General features: G+C 47.8%; 1 protein-coding gene across 6 annotated transcripts in view; it reads right to left on the bottom strand.

Annotated features, from left to right (window-relative positions):
* Positions 1-23544, bottom strand: part of KIAA1549L (KIAA1549 like) — a 254077-nt gene that overhangs the window by 87323 nt on the left and 143210 nt on the right. For 2 of the 6 annotated variants that reach the window (XM_084774630.1, XM_084774629.1), the window contains exons 2-9: positions 23183-23527; positions 19928-20542; positions 17544-17659; positions 14448-14667; positions 13543-13676; positions 7267-7429; positions 5158-5217; positions 595-746 (exon numbers count right to left, since the gene is read on the bottom strand). In XM_084774630.1, coding sequence (XP_084630756.1) covers positions 595-746; positions 5158-5217; positions 7267-7429; positions 13543-13676; positions 14448-14667; positions 17544-17659; positions 19928-20542; positions 23183-23527 — 1805 coding nt within the window. Of the gene's footprint in view, positions 1-594; positions 747-5157; positions 5218-7266; positions 7430-13542; positions 13677-14447; positions 14668-17543; positions 17660-19927; positions 20543-20941; positions 23528-23544 lie in introns of those variants that run through there. The other 4 variants (XM_084774626.1, XM_084774627.1, XM_084774625.1 and 1 more) reach the window with 3 other exon arrangements.

Genomic DNA, 23544 nt, shown 5'->3' with positions numbered 1-23544 from the left:
ATTGTGCGATTTTGGGAGGCAGCTTGGCCGTGTTACTCCTTTCCCTAGTGGGGTAGGAGGTGGGCAGTATTTGAACAACCTGGCGGGGCGAGTGGGAATTCATATATCTGTTAACATCACTCATTTCCAACTTCTTACCAAGATTTACCCAGGTGTGATGCCAGAGGCAATCTATAGCTTCTATATGGAGAGACTTGCAGTAAGAAAAAGGAAAGAAACCCCACTTGCTTCACTCTGGCTTTCTGGAGAGCTACAGTCTCTCTGGAATCTCTGAGAATGCAGAATTGTTAGGGTTGCAAGTAGCACTGGGCATGTAAGATGATCCTTTCTCCCCCTGGACTGATGCAAATCCCATTTCACAGTCATGTGCTCACCAGTGACTTGCTTTCTGTCATTAGGAGAACCGTGAATTGTAGGGCTCTAGTTACTGACAGCAAAGGATAAAGATACCGACTCAGCCTCGAAAGCTTCAGTGGAATGTTGATAAAGCAACGTAAGTCAGTTGGCAGCACGGATGCACCTCTGGGCAGATGTGGTTCTTTAGTCCCAGGAAACACCTCACGGTCATTAGAAAACCCCAGCGCACACACTTACCTGCACAGTGTAGCTTCCCAAGGTGGTGGCCCGTTTAAACCGCCGACCCTGTTGCTGGGACATCATGAATAGCTGGGCCAGGCGCTGCTCCATGACTCGGGCAAAGCTCTGGTTGTGCAGCCCCACCAGCGAGTTGTCCACACCCTGCAGCACTGAGGATGCAGAAGGCAGAGGGGATGCTCAGAGCCCAGACTCCCTGCTGACTAGATAAATACACTACCACTTGCCTTGCATGGCCGAGAAGGGCTACCATGCCCTACCTTGCACTGGGCATTGGCCAATCTTACCAACTCCCTCTTAATACCCTGAGGTCACTTCTCCAAGGCATGCCATGTGTTAAGAATCCTTGCCTATGTGCTACATATGTTGGTAAAGTTAGCAACCAAGACAGCTGGTAAGTGGCAGAGTCAGGGTACGAACCCAAGCTCATATACCTAAGCTTGTGCTTTTCTTCCGTGAGCTGCGGCATCAAGAACACTGCTGCATCAAACCTGAACTTGCAGGGACGATACACGCGGCAGAGTCCACAGGGACCACAGCCGGGCTGCAGATGTAGCTACTTAGGGTCTCACTTGCAAACCCTGACTCAGGGCTTGTCTTTCTCAGCAGCTTTGTCGAGGGTTCATAGAGCCATCCTGGAACTGAGCACATGCATTTGGGCAGGCTACGCTGTTCAATGCCCTTAGCTCTCTCCCTCCTAGGTAGGATCCTTTTGTTGCTTGTCCCTAAAGCTGCCCAGGGTCCCCTCAGGTCCTTGCCCATTCAAGAATAAGACAACTTAGTGGACGGAGGGTACTTTTCCTTGCTTCTTATCGATTATGGGGCCTTCAGCAGGTCACTGGAATCCAATCCTCTGTAGAAAGGCCAAGGAAGGGGACATGGCTAATGGGCTCTAAAGGTCAAAGGGAACAGGATGCATAAGGCAGTTTGGCCCTGTACGTGGGAGGTGTATGTGGTCTTTCCTTTCCTTGGCACTTTTCATCTCAGCAGCCATTATCTAGCCTGGGGGCCCCAGGAGAGACACTGACAGTGGAGTTGCAAGCCAGTGCTAGTGCATGGAGGACAGTTGTAATAGGCGCTAGGGCTTCTCTGGGGCTTTCTACAGGGACAACTGCCTGTGCTCATCGACGTCCAGAGGCCAACCCCTGTTCTACATCCCCCGGGAAGCAGCTTCACCCCAAGCACACAAACAGTGGCCTCAGACACAGTCACACCCCAACTTTGAGGTGCTCAAGTTGATGTTTATTTATTTATTTTTTTTAAAGCAAAGAGAACTCACAAGGGCTTGGGGGATAGAATAGCGGAGCCTTCATTTGGTAGAGTTGGTTCCAACACAGTCCAGCCAGTATCATGAACACCATCCAACCACCAAGATATGAAAACAACCCCTCCTAAAGAGCATGTTGTCTCTGTAGTCGCCAATCCAGCAGGGCATTGCACTCAGCCAGCACCGATCACAGAATCCACACTGGGCCAGACCAAGCCATCAAAGACGGCACTCAACGAATGATGTTCATATGAGGGTCAAGAGAGGAATAAAACCCACAGCTGGGTCTCTGAAATTATTTCTTTGAAGCCGCACATGCCAGATGATCCCCCTGGAGGGTATAAAGCATGGTTCTAGGGCCTTGGTGAGAGACTCTAGGTAGTTTTTTCCAGCCAAGTCTCTGCAAACAGAGATAAACACTGCTGTGTTGCTCTCACTGTCAGAGCCACATAGTTTCCCAGGGGCCTCAGTTTTCTACTGAGCTACTGATTGGGAAGAAGAAATAATTCAGTAAAGAATGCTTAACAGTGGTGCTATAGGACACTTGATAGAACAGCACTACGTAGGAGCTGTTGCTGTCGTACACACACTCCACCCTGCTTTGCTAGGTACATTCTTGACAGAGGAAGAAATGTCATGGAAGGACTGGATCTATGCCCCTGCATGTGGTTCCCCTGCCTTCCCCAAGGACCTCAGCACACTCTCCTTGACCTGGAAGGCCATGGAGGTGTGTGTGTGCCCTCATCTCTCAGCACATCAGCCACAGCCCGCTTGCCACCCATTCTTGGTCACTACAGATTCAGAATAGAGGGGGTCTTGCAATCTCTGCTGGGTTCAGAGAAGGGAGATACAATAGCCCAAGATTGTGACACTTCCCTTCTCATTTTATTTGTAATCACACTGGCCCCTAAGATCCATCGTCAGGCATGGGTCAGTCTCCTGCACTTGAGCTAAATTGCTTCATTTGTGGTTGAATCCCACACATTCAAACTCCAAGAGTCTTCGTGCTCAGCTAATACCCGTCTCTCATTCTTCAGGTGAGCCTGTGAAACCCAGAGGGCCCAGGGGACTGGCTCTAGGACACACAGCAAGAAGCAGAAGTGAGAAAAGAAGAAAGTTAACTCATTCCTGGAGCTAGGACACTTTGTCCCTGGCGAGTGAAACAAGAGCAGGTGTATGCATCGGAGATGGGCTCTTACATCTATTAGTGGCCAATATCCTGTTGGCTCAACGATTAGCTAGGCTGGCCAGTGAGCCCCAGGGATCTGGCTGCCTCTGCCTCTGCCTCTGCCTCTGCCTCTGCCTCTTCTTTGATGTGAGTTCTGGGGAATCAGACCCAGACCCTCACAGCTGCATGCCAAGCACTTACCTGACTGAGCTATCTCTCCAGGCCCTAGTCACTAATATCTGGGTACCTCTACCTTGCTTCATTTCTCTAAAACCAATTGCAGGATCTGAAGATGGCAGAACAGCCCCTGAGTTCTCTGTAAAGTGAGACTGGGCCACCCACCCATCGCTGGTGACATTCCATCGAAGAAAGACCCATCCTCTGCAAGAGGGGGAAAGTGTACAATACTCCATCTAAGCCCAGTTGGTTTGCAATAAAAACTGCAGAAAGGGGAAGTAGGCACAAACTGAAAAGGACAGAGCTTGCAGTGACGGTCTGGGGGACAAGACTGAGCCATGACCCTCATCGCTGGCTCCCTGTCATGAGCCCTTTCTTTTGTGATAGAACAGATTGGCAGAGGCTGCTCAGGAGTTTGAAAGGGGTCATGGCTCCTCTGGAAGGCAAAAGGGTCCTGCCAAAACACGACTCCGATTCCTTACAAGTGCTAAGTGGTTGATGCCACCACCAGAGAGACAGTATCACCAACGACAATGAGGAAAGAGGTTACATAAGTGAATGTGAAGAGGGGCTAAGACCCAAGGGCTCCCAGAAGCAAGACTGAACGTGTGGCTTTCACTTACGGCACTAAAATGAAGGCGCAGCAAGGTATGGGGAGGTGAGGGTGTGTGTGTCATCAGTGGCTGTCAAGGGCAGCCTGTGTGTAAGGATGGATTGTGATTACCAAACATAAACTGTAAAATTCAGAGAGAAGGGAATCCCCGTGGAGGGAAAGGCACCATTGCTTGCGGAGGGCACATGATTGTGTACCGTTCTGTAACCCGTGGGCTTATGTGTTGCTTGGTGAGCACTGTCACTCTCAGGCCTGTGTCCTGGTAGGGTGGTTTCTAATCGGCTAAAAATGTACTTCTTTAGTTTGTTCTGTCAGTAGTTAACTGAAGACGCTGCGATGAGCAGTGAGAGAATGATGCATGAGGGAACTGGGCTCGGAGTGGCTGCTCACTCAAACACATATCCGTGTCTCGAAGGCTCTCCCTGCCTCCTCACAGTAGGCGGCGCTATGTTCTCCCAGATTCACAGGGGGACAGTATTTGGAAAGATCGTCTTTAAAGGAATAATGAGATTGAAAATCAGGTCATGAGCATGAGCCCTAATACAATGTGTCTGGTGTCCTTATAGGAAAAGAAAATCAGGACACAGACTCAGAGGGACGAACAGGTGGGGACAGTGACCAACTTCAAGCCAAGGAGATGGGAGGAAGCCGCAAACCCATTGGCGCCTTGGTCTCAGAGTCCCAGAACACGGAGAAGGTAAGTTTCAGTTGTCAGTTTCAGTCAGATGGTTAAGCTGGCCACTTTTCCTCCTACGAACATCTGTCCTCTCCACTTGCTTCAACAATGTTGTTTCTCTCGTTTTAGAGCCACCGAGTGGCTTTGGAAAAACATAAACACAATGCTTTTTGCTGTTTCATAATGTTCAGCTGCAAAATGTCAAGAGAAAAGAAGAAAATGCCACCAGACCACTCTTGCTCTGCAGCGCCCACTCGACCTCATTATCAGGGTGCACGGGGACTGGTGTGCGGCGGCTCAGGTGCCCTGCCCGAGAAGGAGCAGTGAACATGTACCCTACTTTTGGCTTTGATTTGGGTGTTGCAGGGCAGTACAGAAAGGTCTACTTCTGTTCACATAGCCACTAACACAGGCGTGCCCCAGACGTCACCCACCAGTGCCATTGTGTGTGAACGGCTGAGGATGGGACCATTGGGGTAACAGTTTTGAATTATTTATCAGTAATTATCTTCAGGGCCCTTTCTTAGCTTCCTCGTTCCCTTCCAGTGCTATAGAAGGAGCCCTTGACTTATAAGGCGGGGCCAAAGGTACTGATCCTGTTACCAAATGACACAACCAACCTGATGGTACGAGAGGGGATAAAAAAAAAAAAAAGAGGTTACCTGTGATGACCCAGTAGTCTCTGGTAGTCTCTGATGTATCGAGGTTAGGATATTCCAGGGCTAAAATAAATTAAGGAACACATCAAATTTCTTTGATAGGTTTTATGAGTGAATACTATCAAGGGAAACAAAGAGCTGACAAGCTGGCAGGCAGCTAGGTCCTGCACTGCCATTTCCGGGAACATTGTGGCACACAGGTCAAACTGTCTCATTGTGCAGAAAAGCGACTCATGAAGGGACAACCCGTACAAGGAGCTTATGTTCAAGAGTGTGTCTTTCTGAAGCTGTCCCTCTGAGCCTTCTTAAGTGGAACAACTTTACTGTCAACATCCACATTTGCAGCCTGCTTCAGCTGGGGCTTCCTCTGTACAGATTAGCTTATCCGGCACCACGGAGGTCAGAAGGAATGGTTACCTCTAAAAGGGACCTTTTCAATGATAACGGTTTACATGGGGGTATTCCAGAGCTGGGAGTGGAAGTTAGCATTGCCTTAGCAGCACAATGACTGTGAGAAGTCACACACGTTAAAGGACTCTGCACAGTGCCTAACATAGTCAGTGCTCACTAAGTCCTGTGTGTGTGTGTGTGTGTGTGTGTGTGTGTGTGTGTGTGTGTCTGTGTGTATGTGTGTATGTGTGCACGTGTATGTGTGAGCCAGAAGATGATGGTAAGTGTCTTCCTCAAGTGCTCTCCACCTTATTTTCTGAGACAAGATTCCTCACTGACCCTTGAGTTTGTTGGTTTGACCAGCCTGGCTGTGCAGGGCGTAGATCCTCTTGTGCACAGGTCTTATCTTACAGTTGTGACACCTCATCATACTTTTTAAAAAATGTGGGTACTGAGATCAAACCCAGATTCTTAACCCAGGCTTACATAGCAAACACTTCACCAACTGAGCCACTCTCCCAACCCCTACCACTCGGTTCAACTTAATTGACATTATGATCAGACTATCAAGCTGGTAAAAGAAAGTAACTCCTGCACCTGCTGCCCTGTGGCATTCTGCTATCTTCTATAACTTTTTTCTTTTGGGGGTAGGGATGGGGGTCGGGGTTGAGACAGGTTTTCTGTGTAGCCTTGGCTGTTCTGAAACTCATTCTGTAGTCCAGGCTGGCCTCAGCCTCACCAGAGATCCACCTGCCTCTGCCTCCTGACTACTGGGATTGGAGGCATGCACCACCACTGCCCAGCTGACGTAATCTTTTTAGAAAGTCCAGAGTCATCCTTGCTGCCTGAAAATTTATAAGATCTTTCCAGTAAACATATATTCCAAAAACTTCTCAAAGGGCTGCTAAGTGACAAGTACACCTTTTTACACACACACACACACACACACACACACACACACACACACACACACCACAATCTCATTTATTTATAGTATCAAAACAACTACAGAAAGAAATTATGAAACATTTTGCTAATAGGTATATTTTTAAAGGAAACCTTTGCCAAAGACATTGTGAAATGCAATGATTAAATTTAGAGTACAGACCATCACTTCCTTTAGCTACCAGCAAGTGTCTAGTGACAAAACAGGGCTGCACTGTCCTCAAAGTCTATGTTGACTGCGCACTAATGAGGATTACATAACAAACACTAGAGAGAGCCAAGGCCTCGGACTATGGGGACTTCAAGTGAAGTCACGACACAGATCGCAAAGTTTGCATCGTGCAGTCTGTAGCTAGCTGGACCTGAAGGTCTGGGAACATGTGGGGGAGGCAGGGAGAAAACCATGGCAACCTGGGCTACCCCAAAGGACTGATGCCCTGGCAGGCATTGCTCAGACCACGCGTCCACGTCCCAATGCAACCTGCAGGAGAGTGGATACCCTGTGAAAATTTGGGGAAGGGGGGCCTTCAAGATTCTCTTTTAGTGTTACTCCCACCCGGTAGCCTTATTGTAAGCATCAAGCACACATTCCTTGCAGTGTGCAATGTGCAATGAACTTCTTGTCAAGTCAACTCTCATTTTTAAGTATTTTTAAGTTGCTGAAGAGAATACACAAAGCATGCAGCATAGCACAACAGAGCTTCTGTTTTGTGGAGAAAGATTCCCCAGGGGAAACCACAGGGCCCTTCTGCGTGAGGCTGAGGCGCATGTACTCACGTTCAGCGATGGTGAGTGGAGGGTAAGTGAGGTAGAATCCCACCAGCTCAGCTGAGAGCTGGCTAAGGAGGCTGCTGGCCACGGTGCCGTTGAGGAACGAGCTCTGATTGCCCACAGCATACACCAGTGTGACGGCTTGGGAGGCGTTGGACGTGCTCACAATCTGAATGACACAGGAGCAAAGGGGAAGGAGACATGCCAGATAAGGTGAGGGTCTGTGAGAAGTCGTGGGGGTGCAATGGAAGGGCAGTGGGGAGACAGCAAGGAGGAAAAAAGAACAGCAAGTCATTCTTTACAGACTGCAGGAGCATGCCAGGAACTGGGCTATGGGCACATCATCTCCATCTTGAGCTAACCCTGGGAGAAGTGTCCATTTAGGACTGCCTTCCACGAAGGAGGAAACCAGGGCCCAGAGTTACAAGGGTTCATTTGCCCAGGGTAATATAGCTTCTTCGTGACAGACTCAGGATTTGAACCCAAGTAGTCTTGATTTCTGGCTCTTAACCACACGTGTGTCTTTTCTAGGGGATCAACTGACTCGAAGCGACTCATTAAACATCTGGAAATATAAAGCAGATCGTATGGATATTAAAGGAGGGCCTGACTGTCAAATGTTCACAGACCTTTCATATCGAAAGGAACGTGCGCCTGGTGCTATGAGCATGGTGGCTGAATAGGCACAGAATGTGAATTCAGAAATACAAAATGAAACCCTTATAGAGCAGTTGCTTTTGTTTGTGGACCATTAATTTGGTATGCATTATGAGGAAAAGTTCTATAGATTAGCATGAATTTCTTCTCATACTTAGGCTTATTTCTCTTCCTTTCTTTCTTCCTTTCTTTCTTTTTAGTTGCTGGGGCTAGAAATGAGGTTTTCTAGGTCAATGTACAGATAAAAATATCTCCAACATTTGAAAAACATGAGCAGGAGAAAAATCACTGGGCTTGGCAAGATGCTTTTGTTGGCTTATGTGCAGTGTGTCTGCCCTTTCTCTCCAGATCTCCTTGCCACTGTCCTGTACGTCAGGAAGGGCATCCTGCAGGCTTAGTCCTCAAGGACTGCACAATGGTTTCTTTGCCCACTGGTGTTAGCTGAAAGAGGCTGAGTGGGCATGGGAGAGAAGAAGGAAGGTCAGAGCTTTGGTGCCAGGTCGCCCTCCCTGTGGGCATCAGGGCTCAGGTACAGCCTGGGAACTGCACTGTCTCCGCCCACAAGTTCAGCTGAGGCACATTCAGTGCCTTTATGGAACTCACGAGATCCCTTTGAGTTCTGTCTTTCCCAACTGGCTTGTTGGGACATTTTCACTCAGGCATCATCTCTGCAGCTTTGCTTAGTGTTGACTTTAAAGACAGCTGCTCAGAAGAGCTTCTCCACTTTGCTGTCTACTTTCCCCACACGAAGCAGTTGTCTCTCAATCAATCCTCTAGCCAAGAGCTAATCCCTTGATTAAGGATAACCCAGTCAACATTTCTGCTCAGCTCTTATTCTCCTCCCAGAAAGTATTTCTGGAATGTGTTTCAGCCACAGGTATTAAGACCTTGTGCCCAGGGGCACAGAAGAAAAGCTCTTTCTAACGATTCAAAAGAGTTCACTGGGGACTAGAGAGATGGCTCAGTTCCTAAGAACTAAAGCCACTTGCTGCTCTTTCAGAGACCCCGAGTTTGGTCCACAGCATCCAGATCAGTTGACTCACAAATACCTGTAACTCTAGCTTCAGGGATCCAGAGCCTTCTTCTGGCCTCCTAGGGCACACGCGCATGCGCGTACACACACACACACACACACACACACACACACACACACACACACACCACGGGGGAGGGGGGGAGACCCTACAACTAAATAATAAAAATAAACCTTAATAAAACTTTTTAACCTTTACCTCTATTGTGAATATTTTCTGAATACTTAGTCATCTTTCAATAGCACTGAATCTCCCTGGACCTTCAAGGAGACCATAAAGCAAGTAATATATAAATATGTATGTAGGCATATATATGTGTGTATGTAAATAGGTCATAAAATTTAATATTTTAAACACTTTAAAATTTTTTATACATATTTGTATTTTTAAAATTTTAATGTTATTAATTTATTCAGATTAGAACTCAATTGTTATCCCATCACTTGTATCCTCCCATTCCTCCCTCCCTCCCACTTTCACCCTATTTTATTCCCCTAGGTCTAAGACCGAGGAGGACCTCCTCCCTCACTATATGGGTCATAGGCTATCATGTCTCATCTTGGTAGCCTGCTTATTCTTTCTCTGAGTGCCACCAGGCCTTCCCATCAAGGGGAGGTGGACCACTTTTAAGCATATAGTTCAGTGGCATTAAGTAGACTGACATTTTTTGCCAACCACCAGCAACATTCATCTTTAGAACATGCCGACTGTAGCTCTGTACCCATTAAGCAAACCCTGATTTCTCCAACCTCTTATCCTAGGTTGTTCTTGTAACTAAGATAACTGATTACTCCACAACTCTAGGTTCCTGGCAGACAAAAAGCCATGCCGTGTTTTTCCTTCTGTGACTGGTTTTCTTCACGTAGCACAATGACCTCCGTGCCACCCGCGCTGCAGTAGATACCAGAATGGCCTCCCCATTGGAAGGTTTAGCAACGCCCCACATACGGATAGACCACATTTGTCTTTCACGCATCAATTTTTATAGACACTTGGCTTGCTTTTGGCTTTTGGCCGTTGTGAACAATAATGGTACAAATACCTATTTTAGTGTATCAATTCTTTTTGACATGTAGATGGACATGGAGCTGTTTTCCCGCAGTGGCGACGCATCACACATCCCTCTAGCTGTACACAAAAATAATAAACTCTCAGGATTCTTACTCTTTCCTAGGGCTTTGCTTTTGAGAATGAACATCCTGATAAATGTGAAATGGTGTCTCTCGTGATTAAGTGTTGGGTCAGAGCCTCTGCATTCTCTCTCTCTGTCTCTCTTTCTGTCTCTCTGTCTCTGTCTGTCTCTGTCTCTGTCTCTGTCTCTCTGTGTCTCTGTCTCTGTCTCTGTCTCTGTCTCTCTCTCTCTCTCTCTCTCTGTCTCTCTCTCTCTCTCTCTCTCTCTCTCTCTCTCTCTCTCCCTCTCTCTCTCTCTCCCTCTCCATCTCTCCTGTGGTGACACAGATCAACCACCCACGGCACTATGCGTACTAGGCAACAACAACAACAACAACAACTGTCCTGGCCTTCCTTTCCATTCGTGGTCTTTTAGTGGATGCACGGCAAGGATTCTTTCTATGTCTTTAAGTTCTGGTTCTAGATACTAATCACTTATCAGATACATGATCCATAAATCTGCAGTCTCTTTCACTCTGTTATTAGTGCCTTTTGATGGGCGGAGTTCTTGTTTCGAGGGTGGCCAATTGGTACACTTCCCTTGGCTGTGTGGCTTTCTGGTGATGTGCACCACACCCAGGCCTGTGGAATCTCCTTTATGCTCTAAGCCCTTTAGCTTTAGTTCTTACATGTAGGTCTTTGATCTACTTTGAGATGATTTTGGTTGATGGTATTAGGTACAGCTCCAGCTTCCTTCTTTTGTAATGTGGGTGTCCACCATTAAAAATATTATTTTTTTCCTCATAGATCAGCCTTGATAAAACTCACTTGACCCTATATAAGAGTTTGTTGTTGTTGTTTTCTGGCCTCTCTAGACCATTGGTCTCTATGTCTGTCATAAAACTGAGACCACACTGTTTTGGTTAATATCATCTTTTAAAATAAGCTTTGGAAACATGAAAGTGTGACACAAAATTGGTTCTTTGTCAAGATTGCTTTTGCTATTCAAGGCTCTACTTGAACTCCAGGATAGATTTCTCTATTTCTGTCTCTGAAAACATCACTGAGAGTTTAAAAAAATCTTTCTTGGTGTGTGTGTGTGTGTGTGTGTGTGTGTGTGTGTGTGTGTGTGTGTGTACGTACTCCAGTGTATTGGGTGCTCATGGAGACCAGAACAGCGTGTCAGAACCCCTGGAGCTGGAGTTACAGGTGGCTGTGAGCTGCCTCATGGGGGTACTCAGAACTGAACTTAGGTCTTCTGCAAGAGCAGGAAACATTCTCAAATGTTCATCTCTCTAGGCCCTGTCCCCCACTTCTCTGTTTTCTGAGACAGGACTATGTGCCCTGGCTGGTCTTGAACTTGCCATGCAAGCTAGACTGCCCTGGCACCTACAGCAATCCTCCTGTCTTTACTCATCCAGAATGGGATTTTGGTAGAGATAAAATTCAGTTTACCTCTCTCATTGGTGACTATTGAGATCTTTATAGCTTAAGGTCTCCCAAGCAACGAACACAGCTGTTGCCATCTCTTTTTTAAAGTCACTTTCCCAATGACTCTGATATTTACATCTTTTTATTCTACAAAGTATTCAAAGTACCATACAAATTATATTTAATATAATAAAATGGAAAATGATGTTACAACAACATCAATTTGGAAGTCATATTATCATGACCCCAGGAAAGCATGAGTGAATGATACAGGGACCAAGAAAGGGGTGTTAAGTCGAGAGATGAGCCTGGTTCTGATACTTCATAATGGCCAAGGCCAAATGTGAAATGGGATTAATTAAGTAATTCATTCAGTTAATTTCAAAGGCTTCCAACGTGTCAGAGATCATCTCAAATCTAGTTGGATGCAATGGTCAAGTCGCCTGCACTAAGTCTTTTCCAAGGAAGCTTTGTCAGTTATATCTCATCTGAGGACCCATAACCAGCTTTAAACAGACAGGCTGAAGGCAAAGGGCAACTTATTTATCTTGGTGTCTGATGTCCCAGCCTCTGATAAACAGCAGGAAAGCTCTTAAAGTGTATTCTGCTGCCAAGGACCACCTAGGTTCATATACCTGCTAAGACCACGGATCCAACCCTGAAGAAAAAGATTTCCCCCAAGAGCTGTGTCACACTGCCTACATAACTCATACATCTGTGGCACATTTTTAGATCTTAGATTCCTAAGAGCCGGGTTGTGGTGAGGCCCTCTCCACCAAGTCATAATGCTATCCTCCCCGATCCACTTAGCCTGAGTCTAGAAAAGGAAAGCTGTTCACTCTAATTAGATTGTGTGCTTTCTACATCGTGTTGGCTTTGCTGCTAATTCACTTACGCTAAATGTCAAATTCAAAAGCCCTGGGTTTAATTGCAAAGGCTTTAGCTCAAGAGTCAAAACAGACACCGAACAGTAGCATTAATTAGAGAAGTGGGGGCTGCATGAATATTAAGAAGTGTCTATCCTTACTGATATGTTATCTACATAATTGTGTGCATGTGCTCGCACACACAGGTCTGAGACAGGCTTTTGGTGGTGTTCACACTGTTATCCAGGAATCCAGATATGTGGTGCATCAGGAGTTGGCTTTTCCTGGAAATGCTTTTGTACATTTGCTGAGGGCTCCGAGATGCCCTTTGCACACTGTATCGGTGCTACCACATCTTGGTGGATAAGAAGACAGAGTTTGTGCTCATGTCTTTACTCTGTTCTCTTCCAACCATGTGACCTTCTGCGAGTGCCGTGACCCTCTCAGCTCTCACTTGGACAGAATGGGGAGGGTATCTCAGAGGATGTCTTGATCATTGCACTGGAAAAGGTTTGCAGAACACTAAGCACGGTTGCTGGCAGAGAGTGAGCCCACAGTATAAAAGAGGTGGGTGTGTTCTGTGGGTGTTTTTGTTTTGTTTGCGTGTGACGATCATTTGTGTTGAAATTTGGAAACATCCCAATGAAAATCATACAACAGTCAATCACAGAAAATCACAACAGAGTTAGTAATTTGAGATCAACTCACAGGCCTCAAGATGCCTCAGGAGCTAAAGGCACCTGCCACCAAGCATGGCAACCTGAGTTTGATCCCTGGGACCCACATGTTACAAGGAAAGAACTCATTCTCTGGCCCCTGAACTCCATGTTTGCACCGTAGCATGTGCTCCCCCCCCCACACAATTGATTCATCTTATAAAGTATATTCAGGTTCAATTCTTTAATGATACACTCATTAGAAAGGCCAGAGGAAACATTATACATTAAAAAAAAAAAACAAATTTAATGCCTGAACTGTGGCAGGTTCATAGTGCCATGGACTCCTAGCTGGCATAGCCAGATCTCAGCCACCCTCACCAACACCGTGACTGTCTAGATCACCTGCCCAAAGGACAAACTTACATTTGCATGTGGCAGAGTTTAGATGTGACCACTCACATCACTTCTGGCCAATATAGGCACTATGGCTGTCTGTCTACTGAGCCCGAAGCCCCTGCTCCCTACCTGAACTGTCAGGTTGCTCCTGCTGTTGAGCACCTTCTTCTCTGCATCCTGGAATGCCTTCTGCAGCCTCTGCTCCATCGTCTGGGCAAACTTGCAAGACTGTATGTTGTCTGACTGGCTCACAAACTGCAACACTAGAAGGAAAACCACAGATCAGCACTTGCCAATGCTCTGTGTTAGCTCCTCAAATGTAGTAGCAGCCGTGATAGAAATCAGCATAGTTTTTAGATTACAGAAATTAGGCAATAAACAGAAAGGCCGGGCAAGCTTTAATTATAGTGTGAAAGTGTCTCTTAAGATGATTTAGAGCAGAGAATAATTAAAACCATGATTGAACCCAAGGTTCTGTCCAACACAAAGGACTCCATGACTTTATCCCATGAGACTTTGCAGACATCTGCTCAAAGATGACAAACAGATGCCATCTACTTCTGTGGACGGGACCATCAACTGTCCTCTATCACTAAGCTGATGGTTTCCACCGCAGTGGTTTCTCCACACCTGTGGTCTACAGACTTTGCAAATTGGCAATCACAAGGGACATTGAGAGAAAGATGTCAAAGCCTTTGTTGAGAGACCACTTTCAACAACAACCAAAACCTGTTACCTCCAGTCTATAGGTTTTGCTGGTGCTCACAGCAGTAGCCATTGATAAGAAGGGAGGGGGGGGGGACAGTTTTCTGTGCTGTGATGCAGTAAGCGTATAGATTGAGAAGAAAAGCCTCTATGGTGGAATGTATCTAAGAAAGTCAGGATTACAAAGTTTAGGCAGGGGACTTTGACACCTGATGAGCAGGGACGTTTGAAGGTGTAAGGAGTGACAAGGAGCCAGAAGTGGGACCTTCCAACACCAATCTGCTTGTGTGGTCCTGAAATGATGGGACCTTTTCCTTTAGGTGACTTGCCTGTCTTCAGCTGGAAGGCACCTGCAGGCTGGGGCTTCCACGGGGAGGCGAGCACCGCCACAGACTGTAAGTTGGGAGTGTGCTGCTTCAGGTCGGCCGTGACGTTGCTGACGCCATACACACCCAGCAGGTCCATCACCACCACGGGCAGGTACACCAGCCTCCCTTTGGTCGCGTAGTAGCCAACTGTGACGTTCTGAGAGTATTCCAGGATGTCCACCTACAAAACAAACAGGGCCCCCAGGACCCGTTGTTCATCGGTCCCACAGCACTTTAAGTTCTTCTTTGCGTTCTCAGAGCCTCGGCTGTTACTTAGTGAAACTGTAGATGAGGATGTTCTCGATGGACAAATACCCTAACGACCCCATAAGGTACATGCGTGAGTTTCAACGTACCACAATAACCGAGGGTAAAACTCACACCAAAGCCACACGAGATAAAGCTGAGTCTGGTTTTAGATTCCTTAGGTGTTTTGAGTTTGATCCAATGAGCACTATCACCAAAAAGTCAGAGAAGGGACAGCAGGCATAAGGGGTGTCTCAGGCACAGAACGCTGGTTAGAGAAAAAGTTACACCTCACCATTCCTGGGAGGTAAAAGGCAGAGATGATAAATGAGGTGGGGCTCCTTTTGGGGATGGACCTCAAAGTAACTAAGGTGGAGTCGTCTGCCTTGAAGCAGAGAGGAGGCCTTCAGGCTTGGCTCCATCCTTGGCTTAGACACTGGTTCAAAGCCAAGGTAGGGATGAATCAGATGATTTCTCTCCCCTGTGAGTCTTAAGGGACACTGAGGGTCTGAGCACTCTCTGTCCCGCTGGAAAGACTTTGAAGCTTAGAACTTATTCTTGCTGCACTTTGCTTTGTAGCTGTTGTATGTTTAGAGTTTTAAAATGTGGGTTTTGTTTTTTCATGTATTGAGTGTGATGTTTATCATAGAATCAGAGTTTTAGAAAACAAAGAGAAGAATGACAACTGCCTCAGGTATTACCACAACTAGGTGTATTTTCTTTCAATCATTTTTATCTAGGAATACATATTCTGTAGATATATATGTAAACAAATATATACATATATACATGTACATACAAATGTACGTACGCAGGGTAGATACTGCTTCATAATTTCTTCACTTCTCTCTATGCATGAGTGTGTGTCTGTGTGTATGTGTGTGTATGTGTGTGTGTGTGTGTGTGTGTGTGTGTGTGTGTGTATTGCCAGAAGTGGAACCTACAGCTTTGTGCACAGTAGACAACAGCTCTACTGCATGGCCCCCCAGCCTCATGGATGCTGCAACTACACAGATAACAGATGTGACCAGCAGCACCACACGTGCCCCATGCACTTCATGCTGTGAAGCTGTGAGGTTACTTTCCCTGACTCCTACATCTGCGTGTGTCGTGTAGGGCTGGGAAGAGAGGCTAGGGGGAAACCATTTCCCTAACATGCACATGGCCCCAGGGCACAAATATTTTTCAAAGAAGCCAAGAAAACTGGCTCTGCCACATGATGGGTACAGTTTGGTCCTTCCAACGTGTGTTCTCCATCTGGTTCTTTTCTAAAAGTGACGAGCGAGGGAGCTTCAAGATGGCACGTGAACACGGCCCAAAGCACAACTTAAGCAGTGAGCTAGCTGAGAACTTTCCAGCCCTTCTAATTACTTCAAAGGGCAAGCCTTGGTTCAGAGACTGTTTGCTTTTAACACATTCATAACCGTTGTATATCTTTAAAAAAAAAGAACCAATATCTGAATAAAGGAATTCCAGGCTCAGCCTCCTAGCTTTGTGCAGGCCTCATCAGCTAAGCAGAACTTAGTAGGCTATTTGTACCCACGATTCTCATTTTTCCCACTGCCTTTTTTTACTCAGGGCAAATGATCCTGATTTATTAATTAATTGTATTGTGCTAATACAAAAATATCGAAAGAAATGTGTAGTGTTTACAAAGTTCAGCCATTATTTTTTAAAGAATAATAACTGTCACGGAGGCGGTCCACAGTGATGTGCAGAAAAGGCCAAAGCCACAGAGGTCATCGGAAAAAAATGCCTGTAGTTCAGTGGAGACCAGACCAGGCAACTGAAAGGGAGTAGCTGCGTGGTCACGCTCTGGGTTACGGTGTTCGATGCTCCCAGTGCAGGGACCACCCAGTGTAGAGTGCCTGTCTCTCCTGTTCCTTTCTTCCTCTCAATTTCCTTTTTTAGAATTGTAAAAGAGAGATTGACAATGACCAATAGAAGATGTGCCAAAACCTTATCCCTGGTCCTCTCTGTGATGGGTGGGGTGGGACCACTAGGCTGAATGCAGCTGTCAGCCGGATCATCAAGAGAGGAAGCCAGATGATATGTTTAAGTGGCACAAAAGGGAGCCCACTGACTGCCAGTTGCACTTACTGCTCTAACATTTGGGATCAACCCAAGAGATGGTAGAACAATGCCTCCATTACTTGCCTGTGCCATTGAAACCAGCCAGCAGTTATTAAGCAGTACTTGGCATTAAAGTACTTGGAAGGAAAAATGTTTACTTCCCTGTCTGCCGCTGGCACATCAAACAAAGTGGGACTCCTTTTACAGATCTGAGTAATTTGGGCTTTCGTTGTTGTTAGTGGTAGTAGTGGTTTGGGATTTGGGTTTTTTGAGACAGAGTCTGAATCTGTGATCCAAGGTAGTCACAAATTTTGGTCAATCCTCCTGTCTCAGTCTCTCATGTTCTGGAATTATCTATAAGTATGCATTATCTTTATTATACCTATTACATGCCCAGATATAAATCACTGTTTATAATTGTGCAGAAGATAAAGAGAAAACAAAAACAAAACAACAATGGATGGCTTCTAGAGAATTCTAGATGTTTCTCAAATGATGTAACAGTGAGACAATTTCTAAAAGTGCAGAAGTAATATAAGTAATATAAGTCTCAAGTTTTCTTCTTAAAGTGACCTTTCTCTCCGGCCACAAGATGTTAGTTATCTGCCCAAATGATGAAAGATTCCATTTCCGGCAAATGTGGGTGTGGATCCCACAAAGGAGGAAAACACCTACTTCTACTCTGGACGCAAGAATGGGGTGAGCTGCCCTGGCCAGCTTAGGGAGCACGGAGCTTACGTGAGCGGAGACATCACTCTGATGGAAAGCCTTCCGCAACGCCTGCGTGAGCCCTTTGGTTACACCAGGCTTCAAGGACTCGCTGCTCTGCAGTCTCCTCTGGGTTAGGAAGAAAACTGTGAGGTGAAACAGAAGCACGGTAAACAGAGTCAAGCGTGAACCACGTGACGAGTGAACAGCCCCTCCGCCCCCTACGCCCATCAAATCCAGAGCACAGCTGACTAAGCAAAGGCTCACCAATCAGGGAGCAGGCTGGGGATATGCAACTACTGGTCCTGATGAGGGCCCGGGCCATTTATGAGGTCCTAATGCCAAAGAGCTGGTGTGCTGATGGCACCTCATTCCTCACCCATGCTGCCTCTGACCTTGAGGACCAACCTCTACGCCTGTTCCCCCAGTGGGTCAACATGCAACCACATTGCTCTAACAGCACCCACTGACAATGTACTTAGAGACAGGCCCTGAGCTGGATTCTACAGCTGTAATCGACCCTGAATCTAGAAAGGATAGGTCCACCTCACAGGTGAGGATGCAAACAGCGTCTGTGGCAGAATTGAATAGTCACTATTAGAGTTATGCCAGGGCTTCTGGAGAAGGCTGGGATCAGGGAGGTAACAGCAGTCAGCTAGGCGAGGGGAAAAGACCGCCACCCCTCACCACCCACCCCTGCCACCTCCCAGAGCCAGGCAGAGGGAAGGTGAATCTTGTAGGTGTACATGTTTAGCTAGGTTCTAAGGGAGAAGGAAAATAAGAGAATTAAAGCAAAGGAATACATTCTCGAAGATTCCCTTGACTAGAGGCTGGTAAATCGGTTGAAGAAGTCAGAGCTCTGACGATAGAAAGAAACGTGTATAGGGTTGCAGAAATTCAGGTAAGTGACGATGACAGGAGGTGCTAGGGAAGTGGTAGTGGGAGGCCGGATGCAGAGAAAGGATGCTCAGGAGTGAAGGTAGGAAGAATTGACTGGTCAGTTGAGGCTAGTGCCAGAGGAGCAAAGAAGAGAGGCAGTGCTGCTTGGAGGGTGGCTGGGAGAAGGTGTGGCTCTGGAGAGGAGAGAGGGGGGATAAAAGCCCAGATGGCATAATTTCGAGAAACAGAAAGAGATACTATATTTTTCTGCTATGCCTAGTTTCACAATTTCCCATTTTAGACTAAGCTATGTCTCAAGATATAATTTCCTCTCATTCTTTGTGGAGTGAGGAGGAAGGCGGGATGCGAGCACTGGCGTGCTCTTTCAAATAATTTGTCTAATGCTTTTTATAGAAAACACTACGGCACTATTAGAAGCACCCTAAGTATTCTAGACTTGCTTGCTGCAACCAGGGAGCAAGGCAGAGAGGAAAGCAACCCCACTTTGCTCTTGGCTCCAGTATCACCTGCTCCAAGGAAATTACCTGACACTAAAAGAAATTCTAGCTCCCCACCTGTGTGGTTTAGCTGGCCACTTGGTATTTGCTGATTAGGAAAGCCTCTCTGGATGGTGCAGCACTTCCCAAGATTTTGTGTGAAATGAATCGCATCGTTTATTCATGCGAGACATGCCTGATGTAGTTCACAGACAAAACACACTGTGTTCTGGCATTCCCTGTCCTGCTGGAGTAATTGTGGTTTTCCCCGGGCACTTCTGATGTCAGAACCGACCCTAGGACTAGAATCCGTGTCATCTAGCACTCCTTTCTCTGACACTTGATGAGAGTCAAGGCTTCTCAACCTTCACATTCTAATTGCACACACTCACACCTGACTACAGGTGCATGTATTACTCAGTTGTATGTGTATGTATGTCCTTGTATGTGGAGGCCAGAGGACAACTCCAGGTTATTCCTCAGGTACCTACCCACCTTGATTTTTGAGACAGGGTCTCTCAATGCAGCTCATCTATCTGTGATGAAGAGAGAGAGAGAGAGAGAGAGAGAGAGAGAGAGAGAGAGAGAGAGAGAGAGAGAGAGAAAGAGAGGCTAGACTGACCAGTGAGCCCCAGAGATCTGCCTGTTTCTGCTTTCCTCTAGCTCTGGGATTATAAAATTTCATACCTAGCCTTTAAAAAAAACATGGGTTCTAGGAGGTTAACTCAGGTCCTCATGTTAAGCACTTTACCAACTGAGTGTTATCTCCAGCTGCAGACAGTCCCTACGGCACAGACTGAGCATTGCAGAATGTTAAACGTAATCTCAGGTGCCTACAGATTCCAAGTGACACTCCCTTCCCAAAGTGTGTCAACCACCGTCTCCAGATATGGCCGAATGCCCTTTGGGAGGTGGGGGTGGGGTGGGGTGAGAGCACTCCTGATTGACAAGCACTGATCTAACGGGACTCATTCTAACCCGTCTCTGAGGTCAGGATTGCTCCATTGTCCTCAGTCCAATAAGACGGTGGCCTCTCACCTGTCTTCACAAGGAACCTGTGGGACAGCTGACAGTCCAAGTTGGATGCCATTCTGCCAGTTGTGACCATTGCAGTAGACACAGCCGGAAAAGCAGCATCTGTGTTTCCTGTCTGCAGAGATGGCAGTCTCGTGGCCTTTACTGATGCTGTCATGGACGTCAGCGCAGCTGTGATTGTCAGTGGGCGGGGCGTGGATGCTCGGGGTGTGTCTGGCCTGGTGGGATTGGGGAGGCCAGTGTGCATGGCTTGTGGTCTCTTGGGGAGGTGTGTTGTGGACAACAGGCCTGACGCAGAGCCTGTGGTCCCTTGCATGGCTGTGTGTGTGCTCATGCTGTGTGCCGTCCGGGCAAGCATGTAGGTTGGTGTGAATGGAAAGGCTGTGTGGACTGTCCCTGCTGTCACCTTTGGGCCTGATGCTACCTTGTTGGTGACATTTTTAGCTAGAGCAGGGGTCAAACTGCTCTTAGCTAAGCTGGTGCGGCCGCCATCAGTGCCCTTAGCAGTGAGGGCTGCAGACAATGGCTCTGGACTTGATTTCCTCAGAAACAAAATGGCGGTGGCGGCAGCTGCCGCTGTTGCTGTCAATTCTCCCTTGGATGACACTGAAGTTTCCACTGCAAAGAGAGAGAAGGAAAAGTTTGTCATTGGCCCGGGAGGCACACATCACTGTCTTGATGATGACTGAATGTCACTTATGGGCTTGCTAGTGTAAGAAGTCTCTATGCTCCAGGCTTGCAGTGGGGAGAGCTCAGGCGAAACAACCTTAGGGTCATTAAGTCAAGTAGCCATAATGAGAGTGCCACTTACAGCAAAGCCATGGTTGTTGATAAGAAGGACATATATTTTGAATACTTTCAAAAAAACCAAAAAAATCAAGTAGGCAGGGAGGATCAGCGGCATGCCTGACTGGAATTGTACCTCACTACTGAAGGAGGGGGAGGCAGGCTGCTTCAAAGCAAAGCTGAGCATCTGTGTTGAGCTTGAAGAGGCTTTGGCCGAAAAAGCAGTCATACCTGTTTTCTGGGTACCAGGAAACAAACTACCTGCGTTAGTGGTTGCACCTGTCCATTTCTTGGGACGCCGAGAAGTTCGCGGCACTTTGGAGGGGGTCCTGGGAAAGGCACCAGTTGATATCGAAGGTGAGTCTGTAGATGGGTGATATTCCAGAACACTCTGGAACTGTGGGGAGCCATTTTTCTCCAGTGATAGATAAATGTCACTGGAAATTTGCGAACCTGTGTCTGCTCCATCCGAGAGCATTTGCTGCAAGCTAGCTGCAGAAGATACACTCGGCCAGGTTGGCCAGAAAGGATGGGCGGGCCGGATGGGCAGCTGCGACATAGGACGATGGCTTGTGGATGAGTAATAATCAACCACTGCTGTGTCAAAGTCTGCGACATGTTTGCTTGTGGGCCAGAGGTCTGTGTGGCTTTCAACTATGGCCTCCTCTGAGGATGGTTGGAGGGGCTGGTTGGCACTTTGACTGAGGACTAGATCCTGGGAGTTAAAGCTGTCTGCAGCCACCAACTGCCCAGCGATCTCTTTGAAATTCTGAGACTGCGGCACGTTGGCTGCTGAAGTTGTGGCGCTGGGATGAGCCGCTGAGGCTGGATGAGGCTCCCAATGTGTGGAGTCGGTTGTGTGAGTGTTTACGTCATCATCCTCCTGCCGCTGCCGCTGCCGCAAGCCAGATACCGCCATAGATTGTGCGGGGAGGGGTGCAGTTTCTGCTGGAAGAGAGCTCTGGAGAACATCTGTGGCTGCTGGCTTCCTCGCGCCTCCCATTGTTGGGAAATCATAGGCGTCGTCGGTGGAGGAGAGAAACACTGTCACCTGTTTGGAAGCTGAAGCTGGCAACCCCGGCAGGCTAGTGACAGCTGCAAGAGTCTGCAGCTTGGTGCTGGAAGAGGCAGGGGGAGAGGGAGGAGGAGGAGGAGGAGGAGAAGGACCTGCCTGAGGGGTTTGTGTGGTGAGCAGGGTTGACGGAGGAGACCCTGAAGGAGAGAGGTCTGCTCTTAGTGCTGCCGTGATGATAGGTGAACCTGTGTTAGCATCAGAGGTGAATCCACTCACTGCGCGGAGACTGGGGTCCTCATTAGCCGGACGAGCCCACAGAGGAACTGTCCCATCTGCCTTTCCAGTTTTTCTGAAAGCAGCTGTGGCCCTGCCCTCCTCTTGCTCGGGAAATGTCCAAATTGTATGAGGAAGATTAGGAAGTCTGCTTGAGAGGAGGTGCATGGCTACATCGGGACGGTACCCATTGTGTCCATCTTCCCGGGAAGCGGGTGCCTCTGGCACAGGGGCTGGAGAGGCACCATCTTTATTGGGCTGGAGGACAGTAAGTAGGGAGGGAGGGGCACCTGTCCCCTTCAGTGCTGACCCAGGAGCTGCCTCGGAAGGGACCATTTGCCTTTGACTGGGTGTGGTGAGAGGCAGAGGAGGAGGAGGCACCAAAGAGGAAGGGGTGTTTGCAGGAGAGAGGGTAGGCTTTCTGGAATTCCCTGGAGCCTCTGACAAATGTGGCCGCTTGGCGGAGCTATTTGTAGGAGGAACAGGGGCTGGCTCTCTGATGGTGGTCATCACTGACTCTACGGTCTGGAAACGTGGAGGCCAGGCCTCATAGCTTGCTGCTGCTGTGCGCAGATAAATCGGCAAGGAGACCCCACTGTGCCCTCTGATGGCCCCCGCTGTGTGGACTGGCTGGGTGGACGTAAGACTTGAAGCCTCTTCCAACGTGGACCATGAGGAGGTCCCACCTGGGAGGCCTCCTGGGGCTAGGGAAGGGACAGACAGGTGGTCCAGGTCTGCCATGGAGTTCAGAACCCCAGGAGTGGGGGAAGCTGCTGAGCCGGCACTCCCTGGCGGGGACAGCTCAGAGTACTGCTTTGTCGAGGGGGTGGGGGAGTTTAGAGGAGGGATACCTACGACAGTCTGGGCATTTCTGGATGGAAAGAGGTTTGTTTTGTGAGTAAATGGGTTCAGGACATCAGCTGGGCTCTGAGCTGAAGAGGAATCAGCTGGTGTGATTTGGGGAAACAAAGGCACTTCGGGGCGATGCCCTGTAGGCTTAGGAGGGGTGATGGAATGAGGTGAAGGAGGGGCCAATGAGGATGATGACGATGGAGGGAGGAGTGGACGGCTCTCTGACCTCAAGGGATGCTTTGATAGGGAAGGAGGCTGTGATGGGGAGGTTGCACTCGAGGTGGCTGATGGGGCTGGAGGCAATGGGGGAAGCATGCTGGTGCGAGCCAAACCTGACACGTCCGCTGCTTCTCTTCCCCCTTCAGGCCTTGTTTGGACCAGAGTCTCAGTGGAGTCCTTGGCAAGATCCAGGGAGGCGCTATGTCCACTTCCTTGGTAAAGGGATGAAGAGAAGTCCACATGAGCCCTGGTTCTACGGTGTGCCTTGGGCAGAGGTGTCTGGGACAGCTGCAGCAAGCTTGTGTTGTCAGGAGGCTCTCCCGGCACATCCTTGATTTTGTCTGCTGCTGAGGAAGACTTGACTTCCAGGAAAGGCCATGTTGGTGAAATCGGTAACAATTTCCCGAGGGGAAAGGACTCTGAGGTCGGAGTGACGTGTATCTGTAGATTGTCTGTCCCTGTGAAGGAAAGCATC

This window comes from Acomys minous, assembly GCF_964271855.1.
Source record: "Acomys minous genome assembly, chromosome: 3".
NCBI lineage: Eukaryota > Metazoa > Chordata > Mammalia > Rodentia > Muridae > Acomys > Acomys minous.
Note: the sequence above shows the minus strand (reverse complement) of the source record. Positions and strands in the feature narration are given on the sequence as shown.